This window comes from Taeniopygia guttata, chromosome Z (genome assembly GCF_048771995.1).
Source record: "Taeniopygia guttata chromosome Z, bTaeGut7.mat, whole genome shotgun sequence".
NCBI lineage: Eukaryota > Metazoa > Chordata > Aves > Passeriformes > Estrildidae > Taeniopygia > Taeniopygia guttata.
The window spans coordinates 34,306,292-34,322,303 of NC_133063.1; the positions used below are offsets into that span (position 1 = coordinate 34,306,292).

Sequence of the window (16,012 nt, forward strand, 5' to 3'; positions counted from 1 at the left end):
TTTTCCTAGACAAAAGACTAGGTTTTGGACTATAAATTAACCCTAGTATAAACATTGCTATATCTAAAAGCTTTGCCTTGTGCTGAAGCTTATAACCAGGGCAAGTGTCCCTGAGGCAGACACTTCAGGGGTGATTATTGCATTATGTAGTGATCTTAACTTTTTTTATTTTTTTTTTTCTTTTAATCCCAGAGGTAAGGATTTTGAACTCAACCTTTATTGGTGTTTGATTAATTTTTCTGTTTGGGGCTTTTGTTGGAGTTCTGGGGTTTTGATTAAGAAAAATGGTGCTTGCTTACTTATGTAGTCAGCTTCTTCAAACAAAGTGGCTGAGATCTGCTTGTTTTACTTCAGTAACACAAATACTGCTGCACCAGTTGTGCAATTCCCTATACCTGACCCTTGTTTTTTACCATTCTCTGATTGGAAAGGTAAATGTATTTGGTGAGCGATTGGAAGCTTAAATTGGAAGCCTGTGCGAAACAAGTGGGTGTGCAGATCTTATTTCCTTACTTGGTGTTTTTATCCTTTGTAAAACACTTTACCAGAGGCTCCCACTGGTCTCATGGCTGTGCCCTGTGATGGGTCTGCTGGATGCTGCTGGAATGGCTGTGTTCAGCACACGGCAGGCCATGGCCCTGGCCCACTGCTGCGACCCCTGCAGACCTTGACCCACCTGCCCGCAAACCTTGACAAAGGCACCCAGTACCAGTGGGCCAAATACTATGTGTTGGGTACACATACACTGGCTGAGCATGACAAAAGCACTAGTGGAACAAAACCAAAAGTTACTTGAATTACTTTGTACTTAAGTCACATGGGATATTTTTTCCTCTCTTTCTAAAACTGAGTCTGGGCCAAGACCTTTCAATACCTTTTTCCCCCAAAACAAATTTCTCAAATAGCATAAAGCTAAAACTATATAATAAATATCACTGTTTACATGTGTGGCATAGGTTTTAGAACTACTGCGATAAAGGGGTTTCTTCCCCCGCATCTTCACCCTCTTGGCTATGGAAATCTAGAGTAATGCTGGCTTAACCCCTCTGTATTTTCTGGATAATAACAGTGTGAATACAAAGGGAAAATGCTTACCAGATGGTTACCGTTTACAGTCTTTGGCCAAATTAGGTCATTTAAGAGGTTACTGTTTTCTGGCTGTCTGGAACAGGCTGGCAAGACGTTCATAGGAGACCTCATTTCAGTGGGAAGCCAGCCAGCCCTTTGCAACAAGGCTAGGCACTGTCCCACTCCCTTATATAGTCTCTGCATGGAGACAGTAATGGACAGCTGGATGGTTAGGTCATTCAGCTGTTCCCAGATAAGTGACCTTCTGTCCTGAATTAGAGTCTTAAGTGGTGTGCGTTTTTTGTTTAGTGTCTTGCTTTCTTTGTTTAGTGTCTGTAGGATTGGATCCTTAAAGGCTTATCCTTATCTGCCAAATATTCAGGGTGATGAAATGCTCTGCAAACAAGCTAAATCAGGATTGCCTGTAGCTGCATATTGCCACATCCTGTTCTAATCTAGATGAGCTCTGGTTAGAAATCTAATGGCTTTTTGTTCTCTGAGCAAAGTTACTGCAGTTGCTTAACAGTTTCATATGCCTTAGTGAAAAGTGCTGGTAACTGGCTGCAGCAGAAGGTAGCATACATGTTCTAGTATAACTTGTCATGTCTCCCCTTGAAATGAACAGGGTCTATGCCTTTATTAATAGTCAGCTCTTTATTAAAAAGTCAGCTCGACAGGGGGCTCAACAAGGAGCTCGCCCCCGCTGTTGTAGCTTCTCCGGTAGCCGAAGGGTGAGCAGGCGTGCAGAGTCTGTCCCTGGAGTCTCCGTGGCATGCTGGTAGCTGGAGGTGAAGAGGTGTGCAGTCCATATCTGAAGTCCCAGCAGACCGTCCTCTCTCCTTTCCTCCCGGCACACTGGTGGCCGCAGGGTGGGGGGATGTGCAGAGCCTGCTGCCGAAGTCCAGCAGCAGCTGTCCCTCTCCTTCCCTCCTGGTAACACCAGGAAGTGTGTGTGCTTTGCTCCTGCTTCCCACAGCCCAGTCCAGTCCGGTCCTCTGTAGGCTATGGTGACAGGTCAAACACAGACTAGGGATGGGGTTCCCTTTTCCCCAACGAGCACACCCATACAGCCCCCTCCACTGTGCCCATCTTTTCCATTTAGGGGTGTTTTTCATCCCCAAAACCCCCTCCCATGATTCCACTGGATTATTTTGCATCCCAGTCCTAGAATGGTAGTGAGGGTGGGGGGAGGTAGGTGATTCCCAGGAACAATTAGCTAATTAACATTTCAATGTCAGTACTTAGCCCAAGCCAAGTGTCCCAGCCAGGCTGTTTTGTTCATAACAAATCCCTCCTCTATTTCTTTGATCGGGCTTAAGCCCGCATCAATCTACAGTCTCTGGCTTTTGAGGGTTAGCTTCTTTGGGCAATTCTCTTAATTTTGTATATCAGCTTTTAGCAAGTCTTCTTTAAAGTTACCTTTAAGTCTTTTGGTTCCTTAATACCTGTCTAGGCACAGGAGGAGGTGGGTTGGGTGACCCTCTAAAGGGCACTTATTCTTATTAAACAGTTACAAGGTACTTAAACTTTGACAAGGGTACTTTAACTCAGAAGCGGTTATTACCACCTTACCGTATATCAGCTTCTAGCAATACTGTTTATGCACAAGAGGAGGTGGGTGACCCTGTTGGGTATGGTTTGGCGTCTGGGGATGGTCCTGGTCCTTTTACTCTGGGGATATGGATCCAGCCTTTTTCTTGGGTTCACATCGCAGTGTGTGTGGTGAGTAACACCTGGAAAGGTCCTTCAAATTTGGGGGTTAGTGGAGTGGTGGTGTTCCAGGATTTTATTAAAGCCCAGTCCCCGGGACTGGTGTTGTGGGCATTGGTATCTAGAGGGGAGGTTTGGAAAAGATACCCCTTCTTTCTGAGGCCTTCTAGGGATTTTCTTATGATTTTAAATATTTTTAAGTTACTGCCTCCCCTTTTAAATAATCTGCAGTACTGAAAGGGGTGGTTAGAAAAGGGAGTCTGAACATCATTTTATAAGGAGAAACCCCTATGTCGGACCGAGGTCGAGGTCTGATGTGCAAGAGAGCATGAGGTAAACACTTGAGCTAATTCATTTTTTTTGTCTCTTTAATTAATTTGGTTATTACCTTTTTAAGAGTTCTACTCATTCTTTCTACCTTTCCCGAAGCTTTGAGGATGCCATGGGGTGTGCAATCTCTACTTTATCTCCAGGGCTTTTGTTACTTGATGCAAAGTTTGAGCAACAAAATGTTGACCTCGATCTGAGTCAAAGTTATTGACTAGCCCGTATCGAGGTATGATTCTTTCTAAGATTATTGTTGCAACTTTTTGCGCAGTTTCCTTTTTGGCTGAGAAAGCCTCCACCCAGTAAGTGAGATGATCTACCATCACTGGTAAATGCTTGTACCTCTGCACAGAGGGCATTTCAGTGAAATCTACTTGTATGTTCTGGAAAGGTCTTAAAGCAAGTTTTCTTCCCCCATGAGCTTGTTTTCTCATTACCTTTTGGTCAGTTTTCAGGCAATTCGCACACCTTCTTGTGACTGTTTTTGCCAGGTCATACGCTCCAATATATAAATTGTCCCGTAAAAAAAGTGGTCGCACAAAGTTTGGATTCCCCAGTGGGTCAATTCATGACTTGAACTACTTTTTATCTCGTGGGATGATCCTTACCCTTCATAGGACTTGCAAGTCTCTTCTCAAGAGATTACTTTGGCCTTCCCTTTCATTCCTAAAACCTCACAGACTTTCTTCCCAATGTTGACTCTTACTGGTAACTTGTCCTGGACTTATCTGCCCTTGTGTTAACTAAGAACTCAAAATCTTCATAGTGGGGACTTACTTTAAAGTTTACCAAGGGCTCTTGTTGATGGTTGATTGTATCTCTTTGCTTATTGAACTCCCAACACCCCTAGTCATCTCCCCTTGAAATCTCTTCTAAGACTTTTTGTTCTTTATGCATTGCTTCATTAAACTGAAACATAAGACTCATCTCACGACAGTAATAGCACTTCCTGTTGCTTTGTGAAGCTTCAGGTTTCTTAAAGTCATTAAAGTTCTTATTTGTTTCATATGATGGTGCTGGTTGATCTCTATTTCTTTGGTAACAGCCCTGGTCTATTCCAACTTGACTTAGACGGCAGCGCTGGTGACCTGCCTGCTTTTATACTTCCTCAAGCAACTGCAACCATAAGTCTAGCTCCAGTTTTGGCTTTTTCTTCTTCTTTCTTTAAATATAATCTTAGGGCTTCTAGGTGTTGGTTTAGCTGATTATATATCTACGGATCTTGGGTTCTATACTATGGCCACTCACCCTGTAATTTTACTTTGGCCATACTTCAGTTCTCTTGTCTAGACCCTTTGTGGTTTCCCAAGAATCCCGTTGGTCTAACAATTGCCCTAAGGGCCTGTTAGGAGGAATTCTCTTTGCTTTCTCTTTTGAAGGATCCACTCCTTTGCTTTAACTTATTCCCATTTCCAGGCCTCAAAAGGAAAGAAAAAAAATCTACCTTAAATGGTGCTCCCCTCTAAAATGGAATATACAGATATGCAACTACATTTTATCTGGCTCCTTTCCACAACTTAGTATTTTAAATCTCTTGACTGAACTTAATCTCTTCTAGTTAACCTCCCACTCTTGGCATTTATCTCTGTCACTTGCCTAGGATAACCACTAATCATATTCACATATATTGTCTTTTGTTTTCCTGTTCTTTCTGGACTTCTTGATGGACTTTCTAGGCTTGGACCCTAGGTAGGTCTCGCCCCCGTTCTTTATTTGGCCTTTTGCCCAACCTCCTTACTAGGCTTAGGAAGCTTGGTCTCCCTGCCAAGGTAAGGTCGAACGTCCTGCCGAGCCTTACACTCGAACTCCGGCCAAGTCCCCTCGCCTGACTCTCCTATTAGGCTTAGCCTGCTTGCCTTTCTACTCGCTTCCTTACTTGCTTACTTACTCTGTCTTCCCCGACATGCCTCCTGTCTGCCAGAACATGTACCCTGCCTGCCAAGACCTACTCCCTGCCTGCCAGGACATTTCCCCCTCTTGCTAGGACCTATGCCCTATCTGCCAGGATTTGCCCCCTGTCTCCCAGGACACACCCTCTTCTTGCCAGGACCTGTCCTTTGCCTGTTAGGACATGCCCTACCTGCCTCCTGCCTGTTAGAACATGCCCCCTGTCTCCCAGGACATGCCCCCTGTCTCCCAGGACATGCCCCCTGCCTGCCAGGACATGCCCTCTTCTTCCCAGGACATGCCCCTGCCTGCTAGGACATGCTCCCTTGCCTGTTAGGGCATGCCCTCTGCCTACTAGGACATGCCTCCTGCTTGCCAGGACGTAACCCTGCCTCCCAGGACATGCCCTCTACCTGCTCTGCAAGGACATCCTTCCCTGCCTTCTAGGGACATCTCATATGCCCATTTATCCTGTCCTGCCTACCACAGACATGCCCTCCTTCTCCCAGGACATGCCCCCTGCCTGCCACGGACATGCCCCCTGCCGTTAGGGCATGCCCTCCCTTGCCAGGACCTATGACCTATCTGTCAGGACATGCCCCTGTATGCTAGGACATCTCACCTTCTTGCTAGGACCTATGCCCTATCTGCCAGCGCGTGCTCCCTGTCTGCCAGGACACGCCCCCTTCTTGCCAGGACCTGTCCTTTGCCTATTAGAACATGCCCCCTGCCCACCAGGACTTGCCCCCTGCCTGCTAGGACATGCCCCTTGCCTGTTAGAGCATGCCCTACCTACCTGGACCTGCTCCTTGCCTGCCAGGACATGGCCCCTTATTGCTTGGACCTCCGCCCTGCCTGCCAGGACATGCCCCCTTCCTGCCAGGACACGCACCCTTCTTGTCAGGACCTATGCCCTATCTGCCAGGACATGCCCCCTGTCTGTCAGGACATGCCCTCTACCTGCCAGGACCTGGCCCTGCCTGCCAGGACATGCCCTCTTCTTGCCAGGACCTGTGTCCTATCTGCCAAGACATGCCCCTGAATGTCAGGAAATGCCCCCTCCCTGCCAGGGACATCCCACCTGCCCTGCTGTGGACAACTCCCTTGCCCTGATTGCCAGGGACTTACTTTATGCCTAGAGAATCTCCACATGCCCAGAGGAGGGCCTTTACCTCTAAGGAGAGGCCTCAGTCTCTCTGCCCCACTCGCTTCCCGCCCCCCGTTCCCGGCCGGCCCCTTCGCAGGAGTCCGGAAACGCGGTACTAGGGGTCCCTTTCACTTCAGGGGTCCGAGCTGCCAGCCCCCGTCTCATTCACTCACTCGCTCGCCTCCCAGTTTTTCTCACCAATCCGTCGTCCCTCCGCGTTGCTCCTCTGCGTGGCCCGTCCGCGTGGCTCGTCTCACGCTGATCCTAGGTCCGGTAGCCAGCAAATCCTGAGGGTCCCTCGAAGCAGGTGGTCCAGCTGTCCAGGGTTCCTCTTCGGGTGTGGCTATCCCAGACCGAGCCCCCAAATTGAAATGAGCAGGGTCTATGCCTTTATTAATGTTCAGCTCTTTAGTAAAAAGTCAGCTCGGCAGGGGGCTCAACAAGGAGCTCGCCCCCACTGTTGTAGCTTCTCGGGTAGCCGAAGGGTGAGCAGGCGTGCAGAGTCTGTCCCTGGAGTCTCCGTGGCATGCTGGTAGCTGGAGGTGAAGAGGTGTGCAGTCCATATCTGAAGTCCCAGCAGACCGTCCTCCCTCCTTTCCTCCCGGCACACTGGTGGCCGCAGGGTGGGGGGATGTGCAGAGCCTGCTGCCGAAGTCCAGCAGCAGCTGTCCCTCTCCTTCCCTCCTGGTAACACCAGGAAGTGTGTGTGCTTTGCTCCTGCTTCCCACAGCCCAGTCCAGTCTGGTCCTCTGCAGGTTATGGTGACAGGTCAAACACAGACTAGGGATGGGGTTCCCTTTTCCCCAACGAGCACACCCATACAGCCCCCTCCACTGTGCCCATCTTTTCCATTTAGGGGTGTTTTTCATCCCCAAAACCCCCTCCCATGATTCCACTGGATTATTTTGCATCCCAGTCCTAGAATGGTAGTGAGGGTGGGGGGAGGTAGGTGATTCCCAGGAACAATTAGCTAATTAACATTTCAATGTCAGTACTTAGCCCAAGCCAAGTGTCCCAGCCAGGCTGTTTTGTTCATAACACCCTTACTTTCCCTGTGACCACAGGACTGTAAACTGGAACATTGAGATTATCTAGATTAAAAAGTAAAAATGATTCTGCTTAAGTAAGTTAACCAAGTTAAAAATTGGTTAGTGCACAAATACATTGCAATGTCTTTTTCAGTCTGATTTTTACAAGTTCTTCATACCTGAAGCCAAGGAACTATCATTGTTTAGTAAAATACTGCTACCTTGGCTTTTAATTGCCTTTAGCATCTTGTTAAAATGCACTGTGTCTATCAAAGGATAAAGCATTAAATTGTGGGAGGGAAAATGTGGCCTAATATTACTCATTCCCTTACACTAATTTACCAAACTAAAAGGAAGTTCCTGTTTACATGTGAAGCAACTCTCATAAAATTAGGTGCTTCTTACTGTTTCCTTTTCCTCAAAATGTTCTTCTTGGGCAAGGTGTGCATCTGAGATAGAAATCATGATGTAGGACTGGAAAGTGGTATCTTTGATCAGGAAGTACAGTGGCTCCTCAATTTAAAGCCTGAAAGTAGCTTTGACTAAATCTGTAATCAGTGCCGGCAAGTTACTAAGATACTGAGATATTGAGAACACGTGTGTCTGGAGATGTGACCTCTGTTCCCTCCTCTCTGATTTTAAGGACAAGGAGATGAAAAGTGGATAATTAGGCTGTGTAAAAATAGGTCTGTTCAAATTATTCTCAAGGACGCAACTGGCTGACATTACTTTCATTGCAGCTAAAGGAAGATAACCCACAATCAATTCACTAAATCTGGTAAATGGGACATGTCTGCTAATGGTTAGAAGACTATACTTTGCTGTGCACATATCATGGCTGAAGCTGTTACAAAACTATTTGAATTATCCATTTAGCTATAGAGCTATGACTTGGAAGTTTGAAGCTTTTACTGGATTTTGATCAAGGTGAAAATAATTCAGTTTCTTGTCCATTGCTTCTAGCTCTGATATTTATTTCTGTCTTATTTTCTTTTGGCTAATGGAGGAGAAAATCTATAGGAGAAAATTTCAGGGGATGTTCTTCATATGAAACTTGCTAGTTGATTGTCTAGGTGTTCCATTTGATGCATTTATATTACACTTATAATAAGGGAAGCATTTAACAGGAGTACCATAGGTATGAAAAGGTATGTGGGAATTAACATCCCGAGTATATTGAAGAGTATGTCTTGATTTTATTTTTTATTTGAAATGTAGTATAACATTTCTTGCCTCACAACTCTTTTCCTCTCTTTTTCTAAGATACAGAACAACTTACAAAGACTGCTTGAAGCTGGTGAGTGAAACATCAATGTTCTTGGACTGCTTCAGACCTTATTCTTCTGTCTTGACAAACTGTTCCAAAAGAGCTCTGCTGGCCAGAGTTCAAGCTTCCTCATTTTCAGTCCAAGCCAAGCCTAAACTACTGTAAAGCTCATATCATCATGCAAAAACATCAGTTGATTCTTCAGCATGTATCTATATATTTTGCAAACATATATGGTTTGGTCTACATGTATCTATGTTTTAAAAATGTGGGGATTTTTCTTTTTTTGTGTGTGAATTAATGGATTTCTTGGCTTGCTTGATTTTAGAGTTGCTTTCACCAGTGCAAACCTGGTGCATATCCTTTTACCTCAACATTTACTTTATGCCTATTGTGATACAAATATATATGTGAAGAATGTCAGTCATGATTCATGTATTGAAGTGTTGTGTGAATGAGCAGGTGTCTGTTCTAGCTATGATTATGGATTGGTGCTGTAGTCTTAATTTTTACTTACTTCTCTGCACCCTGACATCACAAATATCAAAAAACAGATGCCTCTGTGTTTGGGTATGCAAAGTCATGAATATTTGAGGTCTGCTCAGTTCTCCAGTGCTGTAAAAAGACTCGATTCCACTTTCTGTGACACTGTATCACCACAGAGGGTACGGTCTGTTTCTACTGGGCATTCAGGTTCCATTGAAGTCAAACCTGAAGTCTTTATGGACTTACTCGCCAATTTGCAATCAAGTTGCTTATGAATAGCAATATGGGTGTGACACGCCTGCGCAACTTAGAAAAACTACTTGTTTTCTGCCCACTCATATGGTCTCTGTTCTTTACGTTAATCAGTGTGAAGATCCTCAGTCAGCTTTCCTTGGAGTTGCATGGGGTTTTGGTTGGTTGAGCAAGTGCAATTTGTAGTCCGGTAAATGGAAATCTAGTCTTGGTATGTCACTTCAGAGATTGGATATTTCCACATAATGAGAACTGGCAAATTAATGGTGCAGCACTACAAACAATCAATGGAGTGAATGAAAAAGTAGACACCTGCTTCATTGTATCACATACTTGTTTTTTCCCAGAGTGCCTAAGATGGGGATTTTTAGCTGATTGACCAAGCAGGCTCATTAGTTTTTAAAAAGCAATATTTAGGATAATAACTACTATCTGTGGAGTAACAGTATTGTTTATAATATGCTATGCATTTGATAACCATTTCTGTGAAATGTACCTACTTTTTTTAAATAAACTTTTTTAAAACCAGTGACTCAATACTATAATTTGGACGAATACAAGTCTATCCATCAGTTTTAGTCAAGTGTGATATTCATGAGGCTTATACCTCACGGTACAAAGCTTGTGCAAAACCCAGCACACAACACAAGGGTTAGGAACTGCATCCTGCTGCAGTCCTTCGTCTGACTCCATTGTGTGTGACTACTTTCTGGATCTCAATGACAACAGTAAGAGAAAATTTGGCCCCCAGAGTTTTGGGGACATATTAATAGTTTTCTCAAGTTCCCCAGGTTTCTCAAGTTTCCTCCTTTGAGGATATTAGATGGGTATCAGAATGGTGAGGCAGCTTATAGGGCTCTGAGAGCTCTAGCACACCTGCCTGACTCAAGATTCCACATGATCACAGTGTAAGAAATTTGTGAGATTTGACTGTTCTTCCTATTGAAGTCTCTGCCTTTCCTCAGCTATCATGACGTTATTAGAAAACTTAGCTTCATAAGAAAACTGTTGAAATAAGTTATTTTTAGTTTTTTTCCATTATTTTCCCTACTTTGTTCTACAGTTGCACAGCTTTTGTAATGTTTTGGACTTTCAAGCTCATGCTCTGCCTTCTCTTCTTCCCTCCCTTTAATTCTGTATCAGAAGTTTCTAGCTCTGTGGTTGAAAAATGGATGCCATGAGTCACTTCTAATCAAAAGGAACTACAAGAAGACTTGGTTATATCCAGCAACTGAACTGAGTTTGTCTTTTACCTACCTTACGTTGTCAAATCTATGCCTTTCTCCAGGAGAACAGGGAGAGAGATAATATTTGATAGGTGCCTTTAGTAAATCAGGCAGGCTAAGCCCTTATCACTAGCCAAACAGAACAAAATAATTACTGTGTGGAATGATCAATCAGAGGTGGATGTGTGCCCTTTAGCCTGCTGCAGCAGCATGCCAGGAGAGGTGAGTCTGGACAAAGGTGTTAGTGTTTTCCAATACAGGAATGTGAACTACGGTTGAGAGAAAGAGTTGGCTCGTGACACAGCGGCCACGTGAGTGCACTGGCACAGTTCAGCGTGACCTCTGCCCCTCAGGTGCTACACTCGCTCCCCCTTTCGCTAAAGGGGAAGAGGAGGATGTCTCAGAATGTCACTCTCTTCAGGCATCAGGGCACAGGTGGGCAGCATGCAGTATTGAGGTACCCCAGGGAATGCTGCAAGGCCCCACATGGAGAAAGCTTAGAAGTGAGGGGAGTTGTTTAAATCCTGTGATTCAGGCTTGCAACTGGAGTGGAGGGGGGTTTGCCCCAGTGTTTGGGAGGGAAGTACTTGCAGCAGGGACAAGCAAGGAAAAGCTGCTTCCCTCAAGGGTGGGAGTCTGTTAAAGAGCAGGAAGACTTACTCCAGTATCTGTGGCAGGTAGTGCATACAAAGGCTACAAGGAGGGATTTTGCCTTTTGGCAAAAAAGTGGGAGTTTGCAGAAGTAGGTGGGAAAGATGTGTGATTTTAGGGAAGTCAGAAATGCATACAAAATTCTTAGCACACACTCTTAGTAGCAATCGTTCATAATTTGCTGCATATGCTGCATAGAAATCTGCTTTTAAAAGCCAGTTTTAAAATTTCTTGTGTGTTTGTTTTTCCAGTTTTGTCTGCCTGTTGTCCTTGACAGCACAGAGGCTACAAAAACAGCTGAGTTCTACCAGCCATGCAGGACCTCGTAGTTAGAAGTGCCAGATTCTGGGAAGATACTTTGAATTTGCAGGTGGAAGGCAAGAGGGGCACATCACTTGTGTTTTCTCCAGATGTAGTTAGTGAAAAAAGGAATGAGGATTTGTATTGGCTGTTTGGATTGGGGGATAGTTGAATTAGTTTTCTGTCAAGGTATCAAGTTTATGGTAGTGTTGGTGTGGAGGATGCAGCTAGCACTCTAGGCAGGAAGTATTATCAGCTGAAAGCCTTCCTCTCAACAGAACATCAAAGGTAGTAGGTCCCATTCATGTTTGCAGAAAAGACAAACAGTTTTGTATGTGTTTTTGTCTGAGTATATCTGAATTTAATACAATTAACTGCTATCACATGAACCTTTGTACAGGTGTGTGGTAATGCATTATGCTTCCTGCTACACCTCCACTTTCATTTCCATGTTTCTACCTCATAGTCACTTGACAAATGCTAAGGATATATCCAGGTTGGTAATACAGGTCTTTGCAGGCTATTGCTCAGCTAGTTCAGTTTCAACTGCTAGTGAGGTGTTATTCCCAAATATGTAGGAGATTTCACATTTACAGAGCAGGTGTGACATGCAGTAATGATCGGGAAAAGGTGGCCATTTAGACAGAAAACTAAGCAAACAGTTACACTGAGCAAACAGTTCTTTTTGTGTTCAGTGCCTGTGTGTATGCTTCTATAAGCAGCAAAGGAATAATGTCATTGGAAAGGATTTTACTGGCACCTGCTTTTCAGTTTCCCTGGTGAGACTATCTGAGTCTGACAGGCAAATTTGCTCAAGAGGGAAAATTGACTCATCTCATTTGACACTTCTAGGTTTATGGTTTGAACCAAGTTGACCATTCTGCTAAACATGGTTGCATGTAATGAGACTTTAAAAAGGGATGGGTTTTTTGCTTTCTTGGGTTTTAAAATCTGTGTAGTATCATTTTATGAATGTAGAGCCTCATAATATCCTTCTGTTCATTGAACAGCCACAGAAAATGTATGTAATTTAATTTTGTGTAAAGTTACTCTCCATTTATCACAAGTCATCCTGGATTTTAACAAAAAATCAGTCAAATGCGAACAATAAGACAATGTACAATCTACAGTAAATCCGCAACACTTGTGAGAATATAGTTCCCTGGGCTTCATGGAATGCTGTGATGCCTATCACTATTCCTGTCCAAAATATAGGCATTTCACATATACAGATGTTGTTTCAGACCTTCTGGTCTTCTTCCTGGTGGCACCTACTTACCTTCAAGTTTCCATTTAGTCAAACTGGCCAGTGAGACTATGCCTACTCATCTTGGATTAAATATCAAATTATTTGGGTGACAAGGTCTAGATCTAGTGTTTACAATTGCACCTGCTATTGGTAGTACCCTCAAAAGGGATGATCCCAAGAAGAAACTGATTAGAAGTGTGTATGAGAGGATACTAGCAGGATTGGTATGATAATCAGAAATGGGTTTTTTTACTCCTGTACTTAGTTTTTTATCTATTATAATTTACAAACAAGGGATCAGGATGCAGCACCTTAGCAAGCAGACTTTGAGCAGGAATTCAAGGTATGTCAGTAAAGCCTTTCCCAAGACTGTGTTTCATATACAAAATGGACAAGAATGTTCCAGTTATCCCCAGGTGAAGTTAAAAATGCTTTGCTTGAATAACTTTATCTATTTTCCCCACAATGAGCAGTATTTGTGCCGAAAAGTCCACCATGAGTTGGATGCCTGTTCACTAAGTAAACATCTTCAAAGACTTTGAAAATTAGTTCAAGTTCTTGTAGAGGGTTGCTGTGGGAAAGATTGCCCTGCCAGCCTCTGTGAGTTCAGTCTGGATAGCTTTTCCCCTGATTTCTTTTAAGTTTGTGACATTCTGCAATAAGCTTCATAACAAGGATTTTATAGTCTTTGACAATGCAGATACTTTGGACTGTACAATAAAGGCTTCCTCAACTCCTGTTCTCACTTAATGGTATTGATAAGGTAATTTTCCATTGACTAGGCATTTTAGCAGTGCTTAGCAGGAGATAAAAGGAAAATCATTCTGATGAGCTGTCAAGTACTAAATTAAAAATCAGCTCTTCATACTATCTACAGGTAGATGGACAAAGGCTCCCTCTAAGAATAAAAGGTAATGAGTAACTTAATTATAGCTTTACATGCTGGATCTGGCATGCAAGAAACAGCTCTGAATTCTGCCTGCACTTAGACCTTGCTATCATGGCAATGTGCACAAATGGACTCATTCCAGAGCAAGGGCAAGAAAGAAAGTCAGCTTGTACTAGCGGCTGGTTCTACAACTTATATGAAGAACCACAGACCTTCTCTCACAAATGGATCATGAAACATAAATGCCTCTACACTGGCTTATGATACTCGTATGAAGAGATGTCCTTCTATATCCTTCTATGTCCTTCTATATGCTTCTATATATCCTTTCCCAAAAACTGTTTAAGTGATGTCACTGACAGCACACATGAAGAAAACAATATAATCTGCATTAGCTGACTTGAAAATAGTCACACTTCTAAAGACTCTAATCAATAGTAATGGCTCTAAGGTGAAAGGCCAAGTTTGTGATTGTATGAACATATCTTGCACACTTCTCTTCCAAGTCTCTTAATTGATTTCTGATTCTGCAATCACTCTTTGACCATCACAGTAAATGCTACCTCGAAAACAGTTTGTGGGTTGGAACGAAGTACAAGATTTGTGTTATGTTGAGGACTAACGATATGGGACTGCTGGTAGCTAAATATTGAGAGGTCTAGTGTTTAGTTATTCCCTTCTTCTGTTTTATAGACCATCCTCTGCCTCTATTTCCCATGTTGTTCTACCAGATGTAGCCTGGATCTGAAAGCTGATCTTCTAAACAGTAACCCATCCAAAACCAGTTAATTTTCCACCAGAGATATGGGTAAGAGTCTGTAAAAGAGCCCAGTATCGAATGCAGACATGTTGAGCATAGATAAAATAATGCTTTGCTGACATTGCAAATTTTTTCCTCTATTGTTTCTCTAATTCCATATGAAGCAACACTGGAATCTGCAAGAATATTCTGAGGCAAGTTCTCTGCATGCCTGTCCTGTGCTTCCCCAGGGAGCCACGGCAACACACAATGGACCTGATCTGTCAGCAGCACTAAGTCAAGCTTCTACACAACTCTGGTGTCTTTCCTGAGATTAAAAATTAATGTAAATAAATCAGCACTGCCTGATCCTTAAGGTTTTAGTCATTCATATGCCTGAGTCACTTCTGATTCTTGCACATGTCCATCCCCTCTGGCATTAACCACTTAATTGAAGCCAATTGTGACTGTTGTCCAACCTGCCAGCAGACCCTTTCCTTACAGACTAGTATTACTGTCATCCCACCATCAGTACCTTCCTGGTCATGTGCTGCTGCTTACCAGTACATCTGTGGTGCAGTATCCCTTATTTTCTTCCAGGAAAATGAGATGGGGTATTTTGTGGAAACTTCACATTGCAAAGGTACGTTGCATCGCTTTGCTAAATAGATTAGAGCATCTGAGTAATCAGTTTGGTGGAGCAATGTAGAACTGGAAATTATGAGAGTCTGGGGTAACAATACATACATATCTTATGGGTAGATGTGGAAGATGCTGCTTTAGGTATCTATTTCCCTTTTAGCAGCACTTTCCTATGCATAGGCCAAGTTTGGATAGGACCATCATACACATCCTGGACAAAAAAGAAAACAGTTACAGCTAGGTTTTGTTAGATTCCCTGTCCTAGCTCAGAGAAAACTTACCAAATTAGGCTGACAAATGCTTCAGGACAGCAAATGATGCAGACTTTTTTGGTGGGCCACAGAGAAAACAGCATTGTTTCAGAAGGGAGCACATGGCCTATGTGGGAAACAGTGGGATAAGGCAGCAGTGTAACCAAGATCCTGTTCAGCCTCTGATTCAATGCACAAGCCAAAATCTTACTTTGCAATGCTCTGACCACATCTGTATAAAGGAACTCTCTTCATATTGAAATCTGTCACTGCACTGTGTGGTTGTGGACCAATAATAATTCCTCTAGAAATTTTGTAGACAGGAGCTGACCTCGCTCAGCCCAAGATGTTCCTGGATTGCTCTTGCCCCGCAGTCAGGATGTGCTGCAGTTAAACCATCACATTTGTGGCTCATGCAGTGTGAGGCCTTTTTTGGTAACTGATCCCTGGCAGTCAGCCCTGCTGATGAGAAATTGGAAGGGCACTCCAGCTGGGTGAATGTAGGCTTCCACAGTGAAAGGCAGCAGGAAAGCACAGACAGCTTTTTTCTTTGAAGAGTGGGACAGCAGAAAAGCATATTGGAGAAAAATACAGCTTTTTGCACCCACTCGATGTTGGGAAGGATAGATAAATATAATTGCCTAGCAGAAGAATCACAATAGTACAGCCAGGATGAAAACAATCCCCCCTACTGGCTGGACAATACCCTTACCTACAGATGGGTCCAAAAGTCAAATGGACTGTTCCATCTCACCCCCCAGAATGTATGGTTCATCCCACACCTGTAACCCTCCCCTGAAGCATCAAGTGTCTGTGACCCCATTGGCCCAGGTCCTGTTCCAGCCCACCTTGAAGCCCCCTGATAAGGGGTTTCCGAGGGGCCAGACGCCCTC

The 16,012-nt window shown here is 43.7% G+C and overlaps 1 protein-coding gene and 1 long non-coding RNA gene across 5 annotated transcripts in view; one reads left to right on the top strand and one right to left on the bottom strand.

Annotated features, from left to right (window-relative positions):
• The window catches only part of GRAMD2B (GRAM domain containing 2B), a 46,492-nt gene extending 36,792 nt beyond the window's left edge, over window positions 1-9,700 (top strand). For 3 of the 4 annotated variants that reach the window (XM_072921948.1, XM_072921951.1, XM_041711190.2), the window contains exon 14: window positions 8,431-9,700. In XM_072921948.1, coding sequence (XP_072778049.1) covers window positions 8,431-8,472 — 42 coding nt within the window. In that variant the 3' untranslated portion in view covers window positions 8,473-9,700. The remainder of the gene's footprint in view (window positions 1-8,430) is intronic. The other variant, XM_072921949.1, reaches the window with a different exon arrangement.
• On the bottom strand, window positions 1,704-7,334 carry LOC140681722 (uncharacterized). The gene is made up of 2 exons (XR_012052830.1): window positions 6,338-7,334; window positions 1,704-2,070 (listed from the first exon to the last, which is right to left on the bottom strand). It is a non-coding gene; the product is annotated as an uncharacterized lncRNA (long non-coding RNA).
• Window positions 9,701-16,012: the final 6,312 nt, after the last annotated feature.